This window comes from Cololabis saira, chromosome 20, assembly GCF_033807715.1.
Source record: "Cololabis saira isolate AMF1-May2022 chromosome 20, fColSai1.1, whole genome shotgun sequence".
Classification (NCBI taxonomy): Eukaryota; Metazoa; Chordata; class Actinopteri; order Beloniformes; family Belonidae; genus Cololabis; species Cololabis saira.
Genome location: NC_084606.1, coordinates 38808266 through 38827867, shown reverse-complemented (window position 1 = coordinate 38827867; position 19602 = coordinate 38808266). Strand labels below are relative to the sequence as shown.

Here is a 19602-nt window from a genome sequence, read left to right as displayed (position 1 = left end):
CAGAAAATAGGGACTATCAAATATTGACCAATCAGAAGAAGGGGCGGGGCCAATTCAGGCCAATGAAGGTCAAGTACTCAATACAGAGTCCGATGACACAAACCACGATTCTTTATGTCAAACCATTAAAAGTTATGGCAGAGAAAAAGTTTTCTAGGGGGCGCTGTTGAGCCATCTTGCCACGCCCATTAATGCAAACCATGAAATATCAAATTTATTGATTTAACATCTGCTCATCTCGCTTGGAGCACAGATGCATACTAGAAGACATGACCATTCCTGGTGCCAACAGGTGGCGCTACAACCGATCCTGAATATTCCACCATCAATGTCTTCAGGCTCAGTCTACAATCGTCTACATTTTCGACCCCATCAAATCATGTATTTCTGAGTTACAGCCAATTGATGTTTCATTGCGAGCCTTAAAAATGACCTCAAACTTCGCCGGATCACTACGGACAAGCCCTCTGGTAAAAACTTAAAAGCTTTGCAATTTAGCGTCGGCCATGTGTCTAGATTGTACAAACCAAGTTGTGAGCCAATCCGATAAAATCTCTAGGAGGAGTTAAATATATTGTATGAGGAGGCACTTAGATTGTATCAGGAGGCACTCACTGTGAACCAAATTTACCCAAGGGTACTATAAATAAATCTATCTATCTATCTATCTTAAAATATGAGGCCTGGAAATGACCAGAATTCATGAAAAATGACATTTTCTGTTCAAAATGCCGGACTTCCTGTGTAACTTAGAGCATGGGTCCAAGACACTTCTTCGTAGGGCTTTGTCTGATACAATAGACACATAAAGGTCATTGCTGTAAGTCAAACCATATTGTGGGGCTCTTCAAAAAACATAAAATAGGTGGCGCTATGGAGCCCATTCTTGTCGACCCATGCCTGTCGCCCATAAAATACGTAATTTTTCGCAACTCTGGAAGCATGTGCAAAATTTGGTGAGTTTTCGAGCATGTTAAAGCCTCCAAAAAGGCAATTCATTTCTCGGGAAGAATAATGATAAGAATGATAAACATCACAGATACAATAGGGTCCTCGCACCTTCAGTGCTCGGGCCCTAACAACCGCCCGTAAACAAATAGGAATGTGCAAAGAGGAGCAGAGTTCTTACAGGGAGAACGGAAGGATTCCTTTGGCCTTAAACACTTAATCTCTTAAACTTTAGACTATTGGATTTCAGTTGGGTTTAAACCACAAGGAGGGACAGGTCATCCATCAAAACTTAAACTAATCTTACCCCATCAGTTGGCTATTTTGTGTTCTCAGTGACCTGAACTAAGGGGTGAATAAATTTGCCTGATAAAGTGGTGGTTTACATGGAAAAATCAGACGGGAAGATTTTTAGTAGGGAGGTGAAATGGTGAAATGTTATTTTGAAACAGCGATGTCAATAACAACTGTAATGATGATCATATATGTCAAAAAATGTCCTTAATGAAAGATTGGAAATTATTTGCGTAGTTTTCTTTCTATGGTGCATAATATTTAAGTAAGAGGCAAAGGTGTAAACCTGATCTGGACACCTGTGAAGTCCAATCCCTCATTGTTCATCAATCAGTGCGTTTACATGGGAAGTTATTGCTCTTTAATTCAGAATTAAAATTAAATCTGATGTAAAATTACCATGTAAACACCTAATTCCGAATGAAAATGGCCATTCCAATTTAAACTTAATTCCGAAGTAAGTGGCTGGTTTACTTTTAAATCCGAATAGAATAATTCCGCCATCATGTTTACACTCATTCCTCTTTAAATTATTTCCGGTCTTTCTTTCTGCTCGTTCCCTCGCCCGTCTGTCTCCATAACCTTATATTCCTGCTGGGCTGGTTTTCCTAACAAAGTTTCAAGATGGCAGAACGCAGTAAACGCTGGTCAAGAGCAGAGACCATTTATTTAATAAATAGCTTGGAGGACCTGGAAATCATTAAAAGAACAGATGGCAGGAAACAATAATTGTGAGCTTTTCAAGGTTGTAGCGGCTAAGTTTGTTTTTCTTCCGGTAGACGTAACTTCCGGTCCGCCCCCTATCCAATCAGAACCTTCCCAACCCCCAGACCTTAAGAGGAATTGGATAAAGCCGATCAAACGTGTTTTCCATGTAAACCTCAATTCGGAATTACTATTTCCATATAAGCTCGAAGGAAAATAGTCTAATTTTGAATTATTTAATTCGGAATAATTAATTCCAAATTAAAAAACATTAACTGCTAAAATCACATGTACAAGCGGTTAATGTTGGAAACTTTTTGTGATGCGTTACAGTACTGGCTGCATTAGACTTTACCCTAGAAACCTCGTGTTAAGTATGTGCTGAGATGGCGTTGACGTCTCTGGGCTCGGAGGCATCACCATGGTGCAGTACATAACCTGTATAGTGATCATACAGTCCTGAGTTATCCAAAACAGTTTGATATAAAAATAATTTTGAGGCCAAACTGCAACAAACTTAAATCGTGGCACACCTTAAGATGTTTGTAGGAAGGATGGGACAGAATTCCAGCTCTACCACCAGTACCAGGAAGGAAATACAGCAGAAAAAGCTTCAGTCCAAAGATTTGTCTGTATTTTGTTAAAGGCCTGAAATGCATAAAAAAAAACGAAGGAAGAATGAATGAAAGGAATTTGATAAGGGGAAAAACCCCACACTTTTTAACAATGTCTGCCTGGTAATAGGTCAAATTAAATCCAAACATTTGCATTTATATTTCCAATGAAACAAAGTCACGTCAGAAGGACATTTGTCCATTAAAGCTCAGAGTATGTACCATACAGAATGTAAAGAAAAAAAGCTGATCATGACCTAGGAAGGGTTGAGAACAGAAAAGGGAACATCCAAAAGGAGGAGGCAAACTAGTCCAGGGCTGACTTTGATTAAATGCAGAGTGCAGGGCTGAAGTTGCTTATTTGAACCATATGTGAGGAGGACGTGGAACAGAAACACGAGAGAAGTCCCTTATATGGCAGCAGGTCTGCTCTGAAACCTGCACAACCTCTTTGCCTGGACCTGCAACCAGGGCGCTTTCTTAAGGAGATTTGAGTGATTGCCAGCGTTGGGTGATTTGGGTGTAATGGCTTGTGTTATGTGTTAGCCTTGTGGCTCAGTAGTTCTCTAGATAAGCCAGAGAAGGCATTATTATGACTCCTTTTCAGACCATAACTGTGCATCTGAGTGTATCTGCATGAGATAAGATATAGAAGTGAGTCGCTGGCTGTATTTTCTTGTTTCCTGTTAATTTGGGTTGATGTAAAGATATATAAAAGATGGTTAGAGACCACTGCTGTGTTCCAAATGGCATTATTTCATGACAACTCTGGCAATGAGCACTGCATACTACATACAGGCAGAAGGAGATTGAAAATAATGGAACGTGGTCCTTCCAAAATGTCCATTTTGTCAACTTTTATGAGCTAATGCCACGGTGAGAGGCCCGTGAGTGCATGGTTTCTATCGTAAGTGTCATAATTGTGGTCATGGCGGCAGTATGTATGACATCTGTGATTACAAGAACTTTATGGTCATGCCATAACAATGTTGTGTCAGGTCAAATGCAATAAAACTAACCTGTAGGTGATGCTCACAGGAATGGCAGATGTTGCAGGTATTGGCACCGATGAAGGTGCAGGTTGAGAAGTGGTAAGATCAGCAAAGTTCTGAAGTTTGCCCCGAGGGCAGGCATAAATGTTAATTTGCCCGGCTGGTTCACTATCTTCTTGACAGATTGTGCTGTTGGCAGTCAAGGTGATTTATAATGGAAAATAAAACGGGCATGAAACTATGTTTGAGGCATATCTTGAAAATTGACTGCAGATGGTTTGATGGTCGTGCAGAAGCAGCAGTTTTGTCTTCTAATGGTAAGATATTGATCAGATTCAGACTGTGGGAAAGTGTAAAAAGCTTTGCTGAGAGTTAACTCTTTAACCACATCTCACACTTATAGGCTGCTATTTTCCTACTCGTGGTCCTTGTAATGTTTCATGTCCGCTCAGTGTCTCCTGCATGTCCTCACTGTACCCTTACCAGAGCGGTTTTACTTCCCAGGTTGAGCATGTGCGTCTATTCAATGATGATGTGTTTGCAGACCATCAAGATTTTCAGCTGCCTGATTTAACGCTCCTAATTTTCCTCTGATTTCTTTCATACCATGTGTAGTTTGACTAAGCATGAACAAAATGAAATAACAGTCGAGGTCAAATGACCAACAGACAGGCCGATGTCAGTTAAAGCAGCACAATGTAACTTTCAGCTTTTGTTGAGTTTGTCGGCTCCTTTGGACAAAAGCGGTAGTGCTTTACCAGAAAGAACTACATTTCCCATGAGCACCAGCGCGTACTGCCGGAAAACTCCTGTCCCCGTCGCTGTATTTGTTTTGATAGTGAATGAAATAAGACGGGACGGACTTTCAAAACTACTTTTCTGTTTTCAGTGGTCGTTTGCAGGATGGATAGTGAAGAAGTAATGTATCTATTTTTGGCTAAACAATATAATATGACGATGTTGAAAATCACTAAGTTCAACTTGGTTTTATTAGTGAAGTCTCCCCCACCCCCCTTCCTGTTTCAGCCAGATAATGCTCCCCAAATTACAACGTTTTTTAGAGGGACTTCTTCATAAATTAGTAGTCCAACATACTTACTGACGAAATAAAAAAAAACTTTATAACCTGTGAATAACTGAATGCCCATTCCTTATATTTTGCAGATCAGCCCTGCAGAATTTTACAGTTCTCAGGAAAAATACTAGAACCCAAGACCCAAGACGTATGTGAAAACATTCTAATTGTGATTCTTATTGAACATAGAACTCTACATTTACATTTGTATCATAACAATTCTGTCTCTCTTGTCGGACATCCCTCCTCGTCTTTCAGCTCACGCCAGCGAGTGAACGCCGGGCCAATGTTTATTCTTGTCCGGGCATTTAGCTTGTTACTCTCCCGCTTTCTTTTTTCGCCTCCTCCGATAAAACTTTTATTTTCTTGGGTTTTTCCGCTGCTTCGGCCATGACACCAGCTTCTGCTGAGCTCTGCGCTCCACGCCCCGCCCAGCTTTCGTCTAGACTACGAATCGGGAAGGAGGGGAAAGTGATGTATGCCGTAAAGCAGTCAAAAGCCGTAAAAATGTGTAGTTTTTTAGTGTGGAAGGGTTCCTACCATGCTCCTCAAAGTTACATAGTGCCAGTGAAGGAGATACAGACCCCTCAGAGCATGACAGAGGTTCATTAAACCTGTTGGAAGTTGATGTACCATCACAATGACTCTGGAAATATTAGATTAAGGTGGAAAAGTTACATAGTGCTGCTTTAACAGGAGGTTTGTGCTTCCGTCTGGTGATGAGTTAGTGTGTTGCCATTGTTGATTATGGGATTGAATTCCAAACTATTGAGTTTAATGATATGCTTGTTCCATCTGACACACCACACAATGGTGCAAACTATGAAAGACTTTGGTCTTGTCTGTGGGAAGTGGCGGCTTCCTGGGTCTGACCACCATCTGCGTCTCCTCCAACGGAGTCCTGCAACTGGAAACTAAACCAGACACTTTTTAACTCCCCCTCCCTGGTGAGGGTTTGACTGCACATCCCAAACCTCAGGATGGAGCCTGGGAGGTTCAGAAGAGTTAACATGGTGAGGATGAATCTGGTTATGTTGGCGTCTGCGTCTTGGGAATGAGCGTTCACTCACAACAGACGTTGCGAGTCAGATGCAGATGCAGGGCTTGATGTGCGGGACTTGAAAGAACTGCTTCCAGAATCCCTCAACTGTCTAAATAACAACAATGTTAACTTGGCTCCTGAAAGTCAGACCACTAATCGTGCTGCTCAGTTTCTTTAATTGACTGCATCAGGAATTACAAAAAGAGCACTGGCACTCAACATTCGAACATATCTGAGGTTAATTAGACTCTATCTGAATTGCCAAACTGTTAGCAACTCAGCTTCTAGACTTGGATGTTATATGGACCTAAATAGACTTTCTTTATCCATTATGTAACATATGTAACCTGGTATAAAGCCAAGAACAAGGGCAACTAGAAAATTTCAGGAAATTTTGATATGGGCATGCCCTCCATTCGTCCCCTCTTGCTGCTTTGGTTTGGGGCTGTAGTGGTTGTGTTCGGGGTGGTTCTATGGAGTGCTGGGCGGTATACCGGTCCATACCGAATACCGGTGTTTATTTTTCTTATGATATGAATTTTTCATATACCGTAATACCGGTGAGTATGTACAGTAGCGCACACAACGTTGGGAGCGCCGCTGGACAGTGTTTCCCCTCCCACTGTATGAGGCCAACGAGACCCCCCCCCCCAGGCCTAAAAAAAGAAATAAATCAATGATCATTTACGTTTAGGAGCGCCTCTGCAGCGCTGTTCTCCAACGGCAGTCAACCTGCTTCGTTGCCTAGTAAAGCCTGAATTATGGTTCGGCGTTAAAGGGGACATTATGGCATTTAATGTATATTTTAAACAGGCCTTGAATGTCTTAAAAATAATCTAAAGCTTGTTTTTTCTACCTAAATCAGAAATTCAGCCTCTGGGCCATGTCTATAGTTTTACAGATAATAAAGCCTTTTTCTGTGCTTCATTTTCAGGGCGGTGGAGGCTATGATAATGAGGCTCTGCGCTGATTGGCTGCTTGAATGACGTGTGGGAGGGGAGGAGACAAAGCGTTGCTCCGGGCAGAAGAGCAGCGGCTGCGTAGCAAAGCGTGTCCACGGTTCTGCGTTAAATCAACGCGTACCCTACGCCGTAGGCTCTGCGTTGGTGTAACGCGGAACCATAAATCAACCTTTAGTCACCTCGTCTTCACACTAATTCACACAGGAAGATTGAATTTAATTCTAAACAGTTACACCACGGTTACTTACTCCGATTCCTCATCATTTCACTTCTTATGTTACAAGACAAATGAATCATGTTAACTGTAAAGAAATCACAACACTGAATTTTCACAAATGGCAACTTTATTGCCGAAGGACCGCGCGTCTTCTGAATGTTTCGTTGAACAGCTCCGGGTGCTTGGAAAATCTGAAACCACAGAAGAAAAATGTATTACGGTACTGAGCTGCCGGCTTCGGAGGTCCGAACCCGGGGGCTCCGGGTTCCTCGACGGTCCGGTCCCTGAGCAGCTCCGGTGCTCCGGAGCTAAGCTAAATACTTAGCCCATGCAAAGATCATACAAATATAAATGACATAAAAAAAATGGAACTTACCGCTGACTCGTGTGCAGTTGCCGGGTCCGTGCTGTGGGAACTGATCCTTTTATGAGGGTAAATGTCGATGCAAAACCTCATTTCTACTCTCCCTCGCTGTTCAAACCGGTGGAAAACAGTCACCCCTTCTGAACAATGGCGGACGCTCCGGCCGGCTGAGCTGGTTGTGGGCGTGTTTTCAGCAGCGGAGGAGACCGAGGGCGTGGTTTGCATTTTGGCGACGTAAAGAAAATGCACAAATCTAAACGGCCCGTAGAAACCACATGACACTGGGGGATTCAGTCTGGGCGGGGGGGAACAGAACTTGCAGATTTTCATGGGATTTCATCTTCTCTGAATTGGCAGGCTGAGGGGAGACCCCTTTATATATGTTAAAACAAGAAAAAACGTGTTTTTCATAATAGGTCCCCTTTAAATCGACGTAGAGCCTACGCCGTAGCCTACGGCGTAGGGTACGCGGTGACGTGTACCATACGGCCGCTCGCTGCGTACCCTACACCGTAGGCTCTGCGTTGGTGTAACGCGGAACCATAAATCAGCCTTTGACGACGCGAGTACCGCTGCTGAGAGCGCGGGCATATTATTATACATTATGTATGTTATTATATAGTTTGTAGCTAGCCAACTATGGCGCCGGCCAAAAAAAGAAAAAATATTGCGGGCGACAGACAACATGATATAAAGAAATGTTTCTGCCAGGTACGTGTGTTTGTGTTTGCATGTGACGCTGCAGGGAAGCATGAAGGAAAACACAGCCCGACGACACACCATGCGTCCGCGGGGTCCTAGTGCCAGGCACACGTGAGGCCATGCAAACCTGTATTTATACTAGTGTGGACATTAATGTTTTTCTACAATATTTCCTCCTCATGACAGTAAAATAGGCCATTCTAAGCCAATTTACTGCAGCAATTCCTTTCCAAACCATTAGAAAATGTGGTTAACACCCAGTTGTGCATGAAAAAAAAAATACCGTGATAGGCCGTGAAACCGATATAATTTTGAAAGATACCGTGATATACATTTTTGGTCATACCGCCCAGCACTAGTTCTATGTCAGTTTGAGGTGTTGACGGTTGTATTGCATTCATTCCTGTGCTCCCAATAGTTATTAATGGGGCGCGCTTTTTGGCGTCTAGCGTCCCCACGGTAACGCTTTTGACTGAGAAAAGTAATGCCCATCGAGGCACGATGGAGAAGCATCTAACGATGTATGCCATGGATGGGTGCACGTTCCGGTTCAGGCTACGTTAACGGATAGGTTTTTTTTTCACCATGTTAAAAAACCCCATCCGAATGAATGGGCCATTTGGCATGGATTTTGACATAAAATTTCCTTAAATCACAGCTTCATGAAATTTGAATATGTTGAAGTCCACAGCCTGTCGAGTCGGGAGACATTTGTATGATGTCTCTCCGATAACTTGCTGCCTAGCAACAAGCGTCCAAAGTCAAATGGAAATAAAAAAAAAATGAAAGGTCAATATCGCAAAAACTGTAATAATTGGCATAATGAGGTTGTACGGTCCGTTAGTGCCAATCGGGCCGAGTGTTTGAAAGTTTGAACGATGTCGCTACGATAAAGTTCAGCTATTTTATGCTAAACAGCAATAAATGTCATATACATCTGCTAGTTTTAAAAAGACTGACTTCTAATTTCCTGCCAGAAACATGTTTCCACTTTAGGATGTATCAGATGACCTTACTGTAGTATCTGTCCATCTGTCAATGATTCTGTGTTGGCTTGGTGCCGAGACGAAGGTAACGGCATCATTAACTGTTTCCTGTAGGGCCTTGAGCGACACGTCTTTTATTGCTCAGACTCGCTGTTACTACGTTTGGCTGACATCAGCCAAACGGACGTAAACGCTACGCAACCCCATAAGCCCTTTTGTGTCAGCTCAGAGTACTTTCATTTGGATTTGGTCCACTAGAATGCATTAAAATGCAAGAATTATCCACCACAACTTGAAGTGTTAAGATTGAGTTGAGTTAAGTTTATGTGAGTAAATATTATCTGAATAAATTCACGGAGCAAAGACTATGATCCTAGTTTACATTCAGGAATTTTTCACAGTAATGCAGTTTAATAAGTAATTTAATCAGAGCAGCATTAGAGGGTGGATATACTTGCTGTTTGAGCCTGGGTTCGCGTTCACAATTAAACGTCGCTCGCATAGTAGGCAAGGAGCGCGTCGTACAGGCGGTAACCGATTGGGGGCAGTAAGCAGAGCCAGAGTTAGAAAAGTAATACAATATTTGGTATTAGTATAATAGACCCGCTAGTGGAATAAAAATAATCTTAAATTAGCTTTCAATTCTCTTCTAGAATCGATGGGTATCTCACAAAAAGTGGACTGTTTTAATCACACTCTGGATCTCGTTCTCACCTACGATGTTGAAACTGATGATCTGTTGGTGTCACCTGTAAACTCCCTTTTATCCGACCACTATTTAATATCGTTTGAATTTAATATTGTCGATGTTGAAGCGCAAAATAGGAGGTATTACTTTAGCAGATGTTTGTCTGATGAAGCTATTGCTAAATTTAGGGAGGCCATTGCTCATCTTACGACAGTGGAAAATAGTGAAGTAGTCGAGGCCAGTGACCTGGGTTCTACCTCTGCAGATGTTGATTTCCTTGCTAGTAACACTGCTGATTTGTTGCACTCAGCTTTAGATCAAGTTGCTCCTTTGAGAAGAAGGGTTTCCAACCGTAAGTCTGTTGACTCAACAGTCTCAACTCTCAACTCTGTTGACTCGCATGTTGAAACAAAACATGCGTAAAATGGAAAGGAAGTGGTACTCTTGTAAGTCTGTAGACTCCTATTGTGAATGGAAAGATATTCTAATAGTATATAAAAAAAAGCCATTCGCAAAGCCAGAACAGCTTATTATTCAACGTTGATAGAGGATAACAAAAGTAACCCACATTTTCTGTTCAGCACTGTAGCCAGGCTGACAAAGAGTCACAACTCTGTTGAGCGATGGCAGAAATGCAGAAAAACTAGTTCATGCGTTTGTATCTTCTAGACTAGATTACTGTAATGTGTTATTAGCAGGATGTCCAAGTAATTTTCTGAATAGGCTCCAGCTGATCCAAAATGCAGCAGCGCGAGTGCTGACAGGAATTCAGCAGGAGAGACCACGTCTCTCCAGTGTTAGCGTCGCTCCATTGGTTACCTGTAAAATTCAGAATCCAATTTAAAATTTTATTACTTGCATATAAAGCCCAAAACGGCTTAGCTCTGCATTATTTGCAAGACCTGATAGTCAGAGCTGGGTATCATCACTGACCTCCCGATACGATTCCGATACACTAGGTCCCAAGACGATACGATTTCCGATACGATACGATACGATTCGATATCGATATTCTGGTTACAATAAGGGAATAACATGATCTTTCCACGCGCCACGTCCGGCCAGAGAAACCCCACCCTGTCTGGTGAAAAGAAGCTGCTCATCCTCAAGTAAGGAGGAGACTTGAGCTCAGTGCAGGGCCTCCCGGGGTTGGTAGATGGAGCAATGCCCAGGACTGACTTAGGTAGGAGCACTGGGTGATAAAATGGGGGAAAAAATCGGGATTAAACATTTTTTTTTTTTTTTTTTTAAATCGATACTTGGATTTATGTATCGATAATCGTTCCTACACATGCATATCGATAAAATATCGATATATCGATATTTTTAACCCACCCCTACTGATAGTGCCTTATGTTCCTGGCAGAGCTCTCTGTTCTCGGAGTGCCTATAGCAGGGGTGGCCAACCCTGGTCCTCGAGAGCCACACTCCTGCATGTTTTAGATGTTACCCTGCTTCAGCACACCTGATTCTAATTAATGGTCCTAATTAGCTTGTCATCAAGGTCTGCACAATTCTGTTGATGACACAGGTATTTGTAGCATGGTGTGTTGAAGCAGGGTAACATCTAAAACATGCAGGAGTGTGGCTCTCGAGGACCAGGGTTGGCCACCCCTGCCCTAGAGTATCCGAATGTAGATTTGGAGGGCGGGCGTTCTGCTATCAGGCACCATTACTATGGAACCAACTTCCAATCTGGGTTAAGGAGGCTGACACCACCTCCACCTTTAAAACTAAACTTAAAACCGTTCTGTTTAGTAAAGCCTATAGTTAGTGTTCAGTAAACCTCTAGTTAGTGTTAGGAAACCTCTAGTTAGTGTTAGTAAACCTCTAGCTGGTGTTGGTAAATCTCTAGTTAGTGTAAACTCTAGTGTGTTAAAGTCAGTAGTCATAGCTGCAGCTATAGAACAAAACTATAATAGTTAGTCTCAAACATAGCTTGGTGGTAGATATGCTGCTATAGGCCTATGCTGCAGGGGGGCACCGACATGATCCACTGGGCGGTGCCTCTCACCCTTCTTCTCTTCCCTTCCTCTCTTCTCCTTTTCCATTTTTAGCAGCATATCTACCACGAAGAGAGCTCTGTTAGGAACATAAGGTACTATCAGGTATTGCAAATATTAAGCCGTTTTGGGCTTTATACGCAAGTAATAAAAGTTTTAAATTGGATTCTGAATTTTACGGGTAGCCAATGGAGCGACGCTAACACTGGAGAGACGTGGTCTCTCCTGCTGATTCCTGTCAGTACTCGTGCTGCTGCATTTTGGATCAGCTGGAGCCTATTCAAAGTGTAAAAATTGAAAGTGTAAAAATCAGGATGAAATATTAGCATTAACATGCTGAAGCTCAGAATCTAATGTTACCTTTCTAAATCTCAGCATCTAATATTAGCTTTAAAATATTACAGCTCAGAATCTAATGTTAGCTTTAACCTGCTTACCTTTAACCTTAGCTTTAATCTAATTTTTGAATTTCAGGATAAGTCACCTAGATATAATATTTCCAGTTCCTTGTGTTTTTATGGGTGAAAACCACTCCCGTTGGGAAGGATTCTGTGTCAGATCGCATGTTTAGTGTGTCCAGATGTCTCCTCTACTGTGTTTCCTAGCATATGGCAATTTTCTGGTAGGAAACCAAATACGTGCATACGAGCTCCACCCACGAAGAGATTAGCTTTCTCTGAGTCTTTTTTCCAACTCACCCTGCTTTTCCAAATAATTAAATTATACTGCTTTCAGACATAAAACCCTGCTATATATCACTTTAACAAATTAACAGGAGACTTTCAGACTTATCGGTAGTAATGGTAAATTTGAGAACATTTAACCTCTTATTTTTTTCCCTGAAGCTGACTTTGTGCTCCGGTCTCTTGTCTCTTTAGTCCTAATTCTATAAGACGGACCTGCAGGACTTTGAGCTGTTTGTATCAGGAGCCGGTTGGCAATTCTGAATGATATGGAAGCACACATATGAAAATATGTCCAGCAATCTCACATTTGCCCTCCCATCCCTGAATCAAGTGAGGTTGGGACTGAATTCCTTTGCTCTGATGATTCCAGTGGAACCGCCTGTGAAAGTTGGCAGCATTGAGTGAATGATCCACTCACACAGTGCAGGTATCATAGGTCGGCAATTCTTCCCGCAGTGGAACTACCTGACGGTTGGTGTCCCATAGGAAAATCTGTTACTTAAAGAAATGGTCACTTCTGATATAATGTTTTCCGTACATGATTGCAATCCATAATCACTTTGTTTCTGTAGATTCTTCTGTGGAGCATTTCCACAATTTAGTAGTGGATGACTGCATCACTAATCTACTGAGAAATGTACTGTATTTCCTGACGGGGAAAGCCAACGGTTCCTTGACCCTGATGTTACAGTATTCAAATTTATTTTAATTGCTTTGAAGAATGATCTGATGAATAATGGGAATGATAGTAGATGTTAGATGTTTTGGAGAGAAGGTCAGAGAGGCCAAACTGAGAGTGTTTGGACATGTAGAGAGGAAGGATACTGAATATATCAATAAAAGGATGATGAGTGTGGAACTGCCAAGATGAAGACCAAAGAGGAGGTTTATGGATGCAGTGAAAAAGGAGATGAAGTTAGTTTGTGTGAGAGAAGAGGATGCGGAGGATGAGGTTAGATGGAGGCGGATAATTCGCTGTGGCGACCCTTTAAGGGAATTTAAGTTACTGCGGCATCTGGTTACAACATCCAAAAGGCACTTCAGTGATTCAACATGTTTTAATCATACAAGGCAGGCGTTATATTCGAAGGAACTTGCCATGTCAAACTGCTTGATTATACATGCATGCAATGATCTTTTCACATTTGTCATATTGCATTACATCATGGTCATTTGCCTCTCCAACAACTTTAAAACCTAGAATATCATTATACAAACAGGCAACAAAAATTATGGATCAGAAACCTATGAGATGGCACCACTGTGTCTTAAACTGGTTTTTAAATGTTTACATAATCATGTTTCCCCCCTGTTCTCTGAAGTCGTATCCCAAAGTATAAGACTTCTTTTGGTGAGTCTGTCTTTTCTGTGAAGTGTGCAAAACTCTTTACCCACTAATTTAAAATTAGAAACGCGTGGCAATATTTTCAACAGAGGAATCAAACTATGGCTCAAATCTAAACAACAGTGCCTACATGAATAGGTCAGGTCTGGTTCTGCTCTTGAATTATGTTGTCTTTGCTTTATATCTTATGTCATCCTCTAATTTTATTGTATATTTTATTGTTTGTACTTTTTTAAAAGCCTCCTGTGGACAAGTGTAAATTAGCATGTATGCTAAAACACTCAAACAGTGCATTTGGTTTGTCCTATGTAATTGTGATGTCCATACCAAATAAAGAAATAATAATAATAATATCAATAACCCCTTTGGTGTTTCAGAAACATTCAGTTTGACCACGTTAAGGCTGAATTCTGGTTCTGCATTAAATCACACAGAGCCTACGCCATAGGGTACGCGGCTACGCAGGAGTCTCTCCATAGCCTACGCCGTAGCCTGACGTCACCTCCCAAAAAATGTAACTACGCGTCGAGGCGACGCAGACCCAACACGGACCGAGAGGGCTGTGATTGGTTTGCTTTTGGTTTTGAATTTTCACTGCTGCCTTCAGGACGTCGTTATGCCCAACCTGTGTGTAAGGGTAATCGCTTTTCCAAGTCTTTTATCCCCTCTGCTGTTCGGCTATTAAATTTAAATTTATCCTTATGAATTTGTTTGGAATGTGTATTTAGGTACTGTGTACCTTCTAGGAATGTGTATACAGTGTTTGTATAGACTGTTTTTTAATTAATTTATTGGTATCAGCACTTTTTTAATGCAACAAATTGCAGATTTTTGCACACAGCTGCCAACCTTCTATCTGCGTTCTATCAAATTGCCCTTCAAGGGATTAATAAAGTTGTTTTGAATCTTGAATCTTTGTAGCAACGCATTTCAATTCAATTTCAATTCAATTTTATTTATATAGCGTCTAATACAACAAAAGTTGTCTCTAGACGCTTTCCAGAGACCCATACCCAGAACATGACCCCCGAGCAGTTATTACATAAACAATGGCAGGTAAAAACTCCCCTAGTGGGAGAAAAACCTTAAGCCAAACAGTGGCAAGGAAAAACTCCCCTTTAGGAGGGAAGAAACCTTTAGCAGGACCAGGCTCATAAGGGGGTACCCTCCTGCCGAAGGCCAGACTGGGGGGTTGGGGACGGCAACAGCACAGCAGGCAGGTGGAAGCAGCAACGGGATGACCAGGGGTGGGGACCGCAGGCCAGCATGCAGCTCCTGAAGCTCCGGCCCAATCGTCAAGTCCCAAGTTGGGGTGCAGGGTCGGGGAAAGGTTGAGAAGGGGCAGGGCCAGGGCCTGCCCCTGCATTTCCGGTTCTGGTTCGTGAAGCAGTTGTTGTTGTTTTTTTGGGTTGTTTTGGTTTTTTGCACAATAGTTGTCCTTATCTCTTTGATTCACTGTGACCAGAAAAGCCGTAAGCTAAACAAAGTATCAACTAGCGCTCTGGGGGGGTTTTGCACCGCGAAAAAAATGGAGTGACGGAGAAGTCCGAAGTACGGTGGCCGAGACCCGCCATTGCTGAAAATAAAAGTAACGCTGCAAACAGAAACAAACGCAGCTGCCAATAAAAGAAACGCTGCAAATATAAAGAAACGCCGCTGCAAATAAAATAAAAAAACGATGCAAATAAAAAAGCCACAACGGAAGTGAGTTACCGGGGACAATTTTTGCCGATGCACTGGTGTTCACATTAAATGTTACACGTAGCGACGTTGAACACTAACCTTTTCACTTAGGTCCTCTTCGTCTTCTTCTTCTCCTCTCACGTAAAAAACACAGCAAAAAAAATCAGCAAAAATTGTCCCCGGTAATTCACTTCCGTTGTGGCTTTTTTATTTGCGTCGTTTTTTTTGTTTATTTGCAGCGGCGTTTCTTTATATTTGCAGCGTTTCTTTTATTTGCTGCAGCATTTGTTTTTATTTGCAGCGTTTATTTTATTTGCAGTGGCGTTTATTTTTATTTGCAGCGTTTATTTTCAGCAATGGCGGGTCTCGGCCACCGTACCAAAGGGTTGACGACGGCAACAGCATAGGCTCTGCATTGGTTTAACGCAGAACCTTAAATCAGGCTTTAGTGGTCAGTGACAGTTAACACCAGTGCTCCTCCTTCATTTTTATTGGACACTTTCAGTTGTGTTTTTTCTACTCTGGATGGAATAAATATGTTTGTTTTTTTCTTGTTCTTTTCCCCATAGGTATCAGATCCATACTGGCCTTCAACATTCCGTCATTCGAGCTACACAGCCCAACTGCTTACCCCTGGAAAATGTCACCTTGCCCCAGAAGCTCAGAGAAGCGGGCTACTCCACGCACATGGTGGGCAAGTGGCACCTTGGCTTTTACAAGCGTGGCTGCCTTCCCACCCAGCGCGGTTTTGACACTTTCTTCGGCTCCCTGCTAGGAAGCGGGGATTACTACAGTCACTACAAATGTGAAGGACCCGGTATATGTGGCTACGATCTCTACGAGGGGGAAGAAGCCGCTTGGGAACAGGATCGCGGTTTGTACTCTACTGTGATGTTTACTCGAAAGGCGATTGATATCTTGGCCAATCACAAACCTCACAGACAACCTTTGTTCCTGTACTTAGCTTACCAGGCGGTACATTCTCCGCTGCAAGTTCCCGAGCGCTACCTTGAGCGCTACAAGAGCATTCCAAATCTAAACCGCCGTAAATACGCTGCCATGGTTTCCTGTCTAGATCACGCTATCCACAACCTCACGTTAGCCCTGAAACGCTACGGTTACTACGACAACACGATCATAGTGTACTCCTCGGACAACGGGGGTCAGCCGCTAGCGGGCGGAAGCAACTGGCCCTTGAGGGGGAGCAAGGCCACGTACTGGGAGGGAGGAATCAGGGCAGTGGGCTTTGTCCACAGTCCTCTGTTGGTGAAAAAGAGGACAAAATGTCGATCTTTGATCCACATTACCGACTGGTTCCCTACATTGGTGACCCTGGGTGAGGGGACCTTGGATGAAGATCTCAGTCTGGACGGTTACGATGTTTGGGAGGCCATTAGTGAAGGACGCCCTTCGCCTCGCCAAGACATTCTTCACAACATTGACCCAATTTACATCAAAGCCAAGAATGGGTCTTGGAAAGCTGGGTATGGCTTATGGAACACTGCCGTCCAGGCCGCGCTCCGGATGGGGCACTGGAAGCTACTTACGGGTGTCCCGGGTTACAGCGACTGGGTGCCCCCGCAGACTTTCTCCAACCAGCGGCTAACCAACCGCTGGCACAACGAGCGTGTCCGTTGGGACCGGGGTAAGTCCCTCTGGCTGTTTAACATCTCCGCTGACCCTTATGAAAGGGTGGACTTGTCCCAGCGTTACCCCCATATTGTGAAAAAGATGCTCATGCGTCTTGCGCAGTACAACAGAACTGCCGTGCCGGTCCGATACCCGTCCAAAGACCTGCGCTCCAACCCTCAGTACAACGGTGGGGTGTGGGGACCCTGGTACAAGGACGAGAGGGAAAGACACGAGGAGGAGGAGGAGGAGGAGGAGACCTACAACAACTTGTTCTCAGACTATTTTGGTAAAAGAAAATGGAAAAATAAATCAAGATACAGAAAGTTGAAAAGGAAGGCAGGAGAGTAGCTTGCTGCATCTGTGACAACTCAGTTTGCCTGATCTCAGGGACACTTCCAGTTTGCGACCAGTCAGTTATACCAGTCACCTGTCAATTCCAATACTGTACGGAAAAAATGCAGATGGCCTGTGTGTTTCATCAGATGTTTAAACACTGCTGCCATGCCCATACAGCTTAAGCCTGCTTTATGGTTCTGCGCTAAATCAACGCAGAGCCAACGCCGTAGGGTACGCGGCTATGCGGGGGTCTCTCCGTAGCCTACACCGTAGCCTGACGTTACCTCCCAAAAATTTGAACTACGTGTTGAGGCGACGCAGACTGAGAGGTCTGTGATTGATTTGCTTGGTAGCAACGCATTTCCGGTTCCAGACTGCGCGGCCCGTGTAATTCGCGGCCATCCGTTTATTGTTTTGAAATGGCAAAATAAAAATAGAGAAATAATCCAAAATAATCAGTTTCCCGTTTTTTGTTTTGATAATAAAAAACGGAAAACGGATCGTTATCCGTTTTCCGTTATCCGATTTCATTGATGTTTGAAAAAATCGAAATTGGGAATTAAAACAGCGAGTGGAAAACTCTTTTCTCTATTTCCTATTCGTTCCAAGGATACTGAAAACAAGGATTGGATAAATGGGGGGATTGCACATGTGCAGTAATAAATGAAGAAAGTTGTTTCTGGTTCTTTTGTTGATCAGATTGAAAACTAACCGTTTTAGATTTTTTTAATGTTGAAACAGAAAATAAATCAAATATGAAACCTGGGATTGAAACATGAGTTTAATCTGTAATCTGTCTTCACTCCGTCATGAAACTGCAGTGATGTTGTGACAGTCCGTTCAGCTGCAGCGTCAGAAAAAAAACAGCGTCCGATCAGTAACATAAACTGAACTCTAACATACTGGAAATAGAGAAAATAGTTTTCTACTCGCTGTTTTAATTCCCAATTTCGATTTTCAAACACATCAATGAAAACAAAAAACGGGAAACTGATTATTTTAGATTATTTCTCTATATTTATTTTGTCATTTCAAAACAAAAAACGGATGGCCGCGAAGTACACGGACCCTGCGCCATCCGCGCCATTTTTTAAACATCTTGTTGTTGTACACGGACAGAACATTATCAACATGGACCAAGTCGAGGAGCGACTCATTGAGGAAGTCCGTAAATTAAAAAAAATCAAATAATAATAATAAAATGACGATAAACCATTCAGGAGAAGAACGCAACCCCCTAGTGCTCTGGGGGAGTGACGGAGAAGTCCGAAGGATTCACGACGGCGTCACGGCAACGGCGTCACGGCAACGGCATTGGTTTAACGCAGAACCATAAATCAGGCTTTAGACCAAACGTTAGTCTTTTGGGCTTTTCAAGATTGTTTTTCTAGATTCTGTTGCATGCTTGAACTGTTGTCACTTTGAGATTTTTAAATAGATTTGTCTTTATCTTAGTAGAATCTGAGTAGAAAAGTATCTGACGGTTGCCATGAAACTTGGTGAGACAGAATTGAATATATGGACCTATGACGTTGCTGATTGTAGCGTTGCAGTATTGTGGAGAGATATAAGATGTATGCGATTTGTGTGTTCATGTACTGTATGTTTGCTTATACAAGCACAGCCTCCCAGATCTCTAGTCAAATGGATTTTGCTCCGTCTCTTCGATCACGTCTGGTCCGGCACCAGGCCAACCTGAATGCAAGTCGGACTCAATAAAAAAAACTCTGACACAAAGCTCTTTGTCTCCTCTATCCTTCAAAAACGGTCTGCTTTGCAATTTATTACTGGCACATTTCTTTGTTCTGTTCTCTTTTTACTGGAAAGGTTTTAACGTTTGTAGAAGCTGATAAATGGCTGCAAGGTACTTTTATCCATGGAAAATTCAGTAAAATCAGATCTTACTGGTTGTAAAGACCTGATTGCTTTCTTTTAGTTCAGATACTTAACCGTTGCTTGAATTTACAAGATGCTGCAATCAATGGAAAAGTAGGAATGAAACTTTTTCTAAGAAATGAACATAACTGCAAACTTTAAAGCAGGATTTTCATACGCACGTGTTGCCTGGCGCCCATCGAAACAGACCTGGCTTTCCTAAACTCAGGACGCGCGTGACTGGTTTTGAGCTGCTCGTGCGTTAAGGATAATGACTGATTTACTAAAGCAGGAGTCGGCAACCCAAAATGTTGAAAGAGCCATATTAGACCAAAAACACAAAAAACAAATATGTCTGGAGCCGCAAAAAATGAAAGTCTTGTATCAGCCTTAGAATGAAGGCAACACATGCTGCATGGATCTATATTAATTATAACTGGGGGAAGATTTTTT

At 42.5% G+C, this 19602-nt stretch overlaps 1 protein-coding gene across 1 annotated transcript in view; it reads left to right on the top strand.

Annotated features, from left to right (window-relative positions):
• arsj (arylsulfatase family, member J) overlaps positions 1-19001 on the top strand; it is a 39088-nt gene extending 20087 nt beyond the window's left edge. Inside the window, exon 2 of the mRNA XM_061710262.1 lies at positions 15876-19001. Coding sequence (XP_061566246.1) covers positions 15876-17286 — 1411 coding nt within the window. The 3' untranslated portion in view covers positions 17287-19001. The remainder of the gene's footprint in view (positions 1-15875) is intronic.
• Positions 19002-19602: the final 601 nt, after the last annotated feature.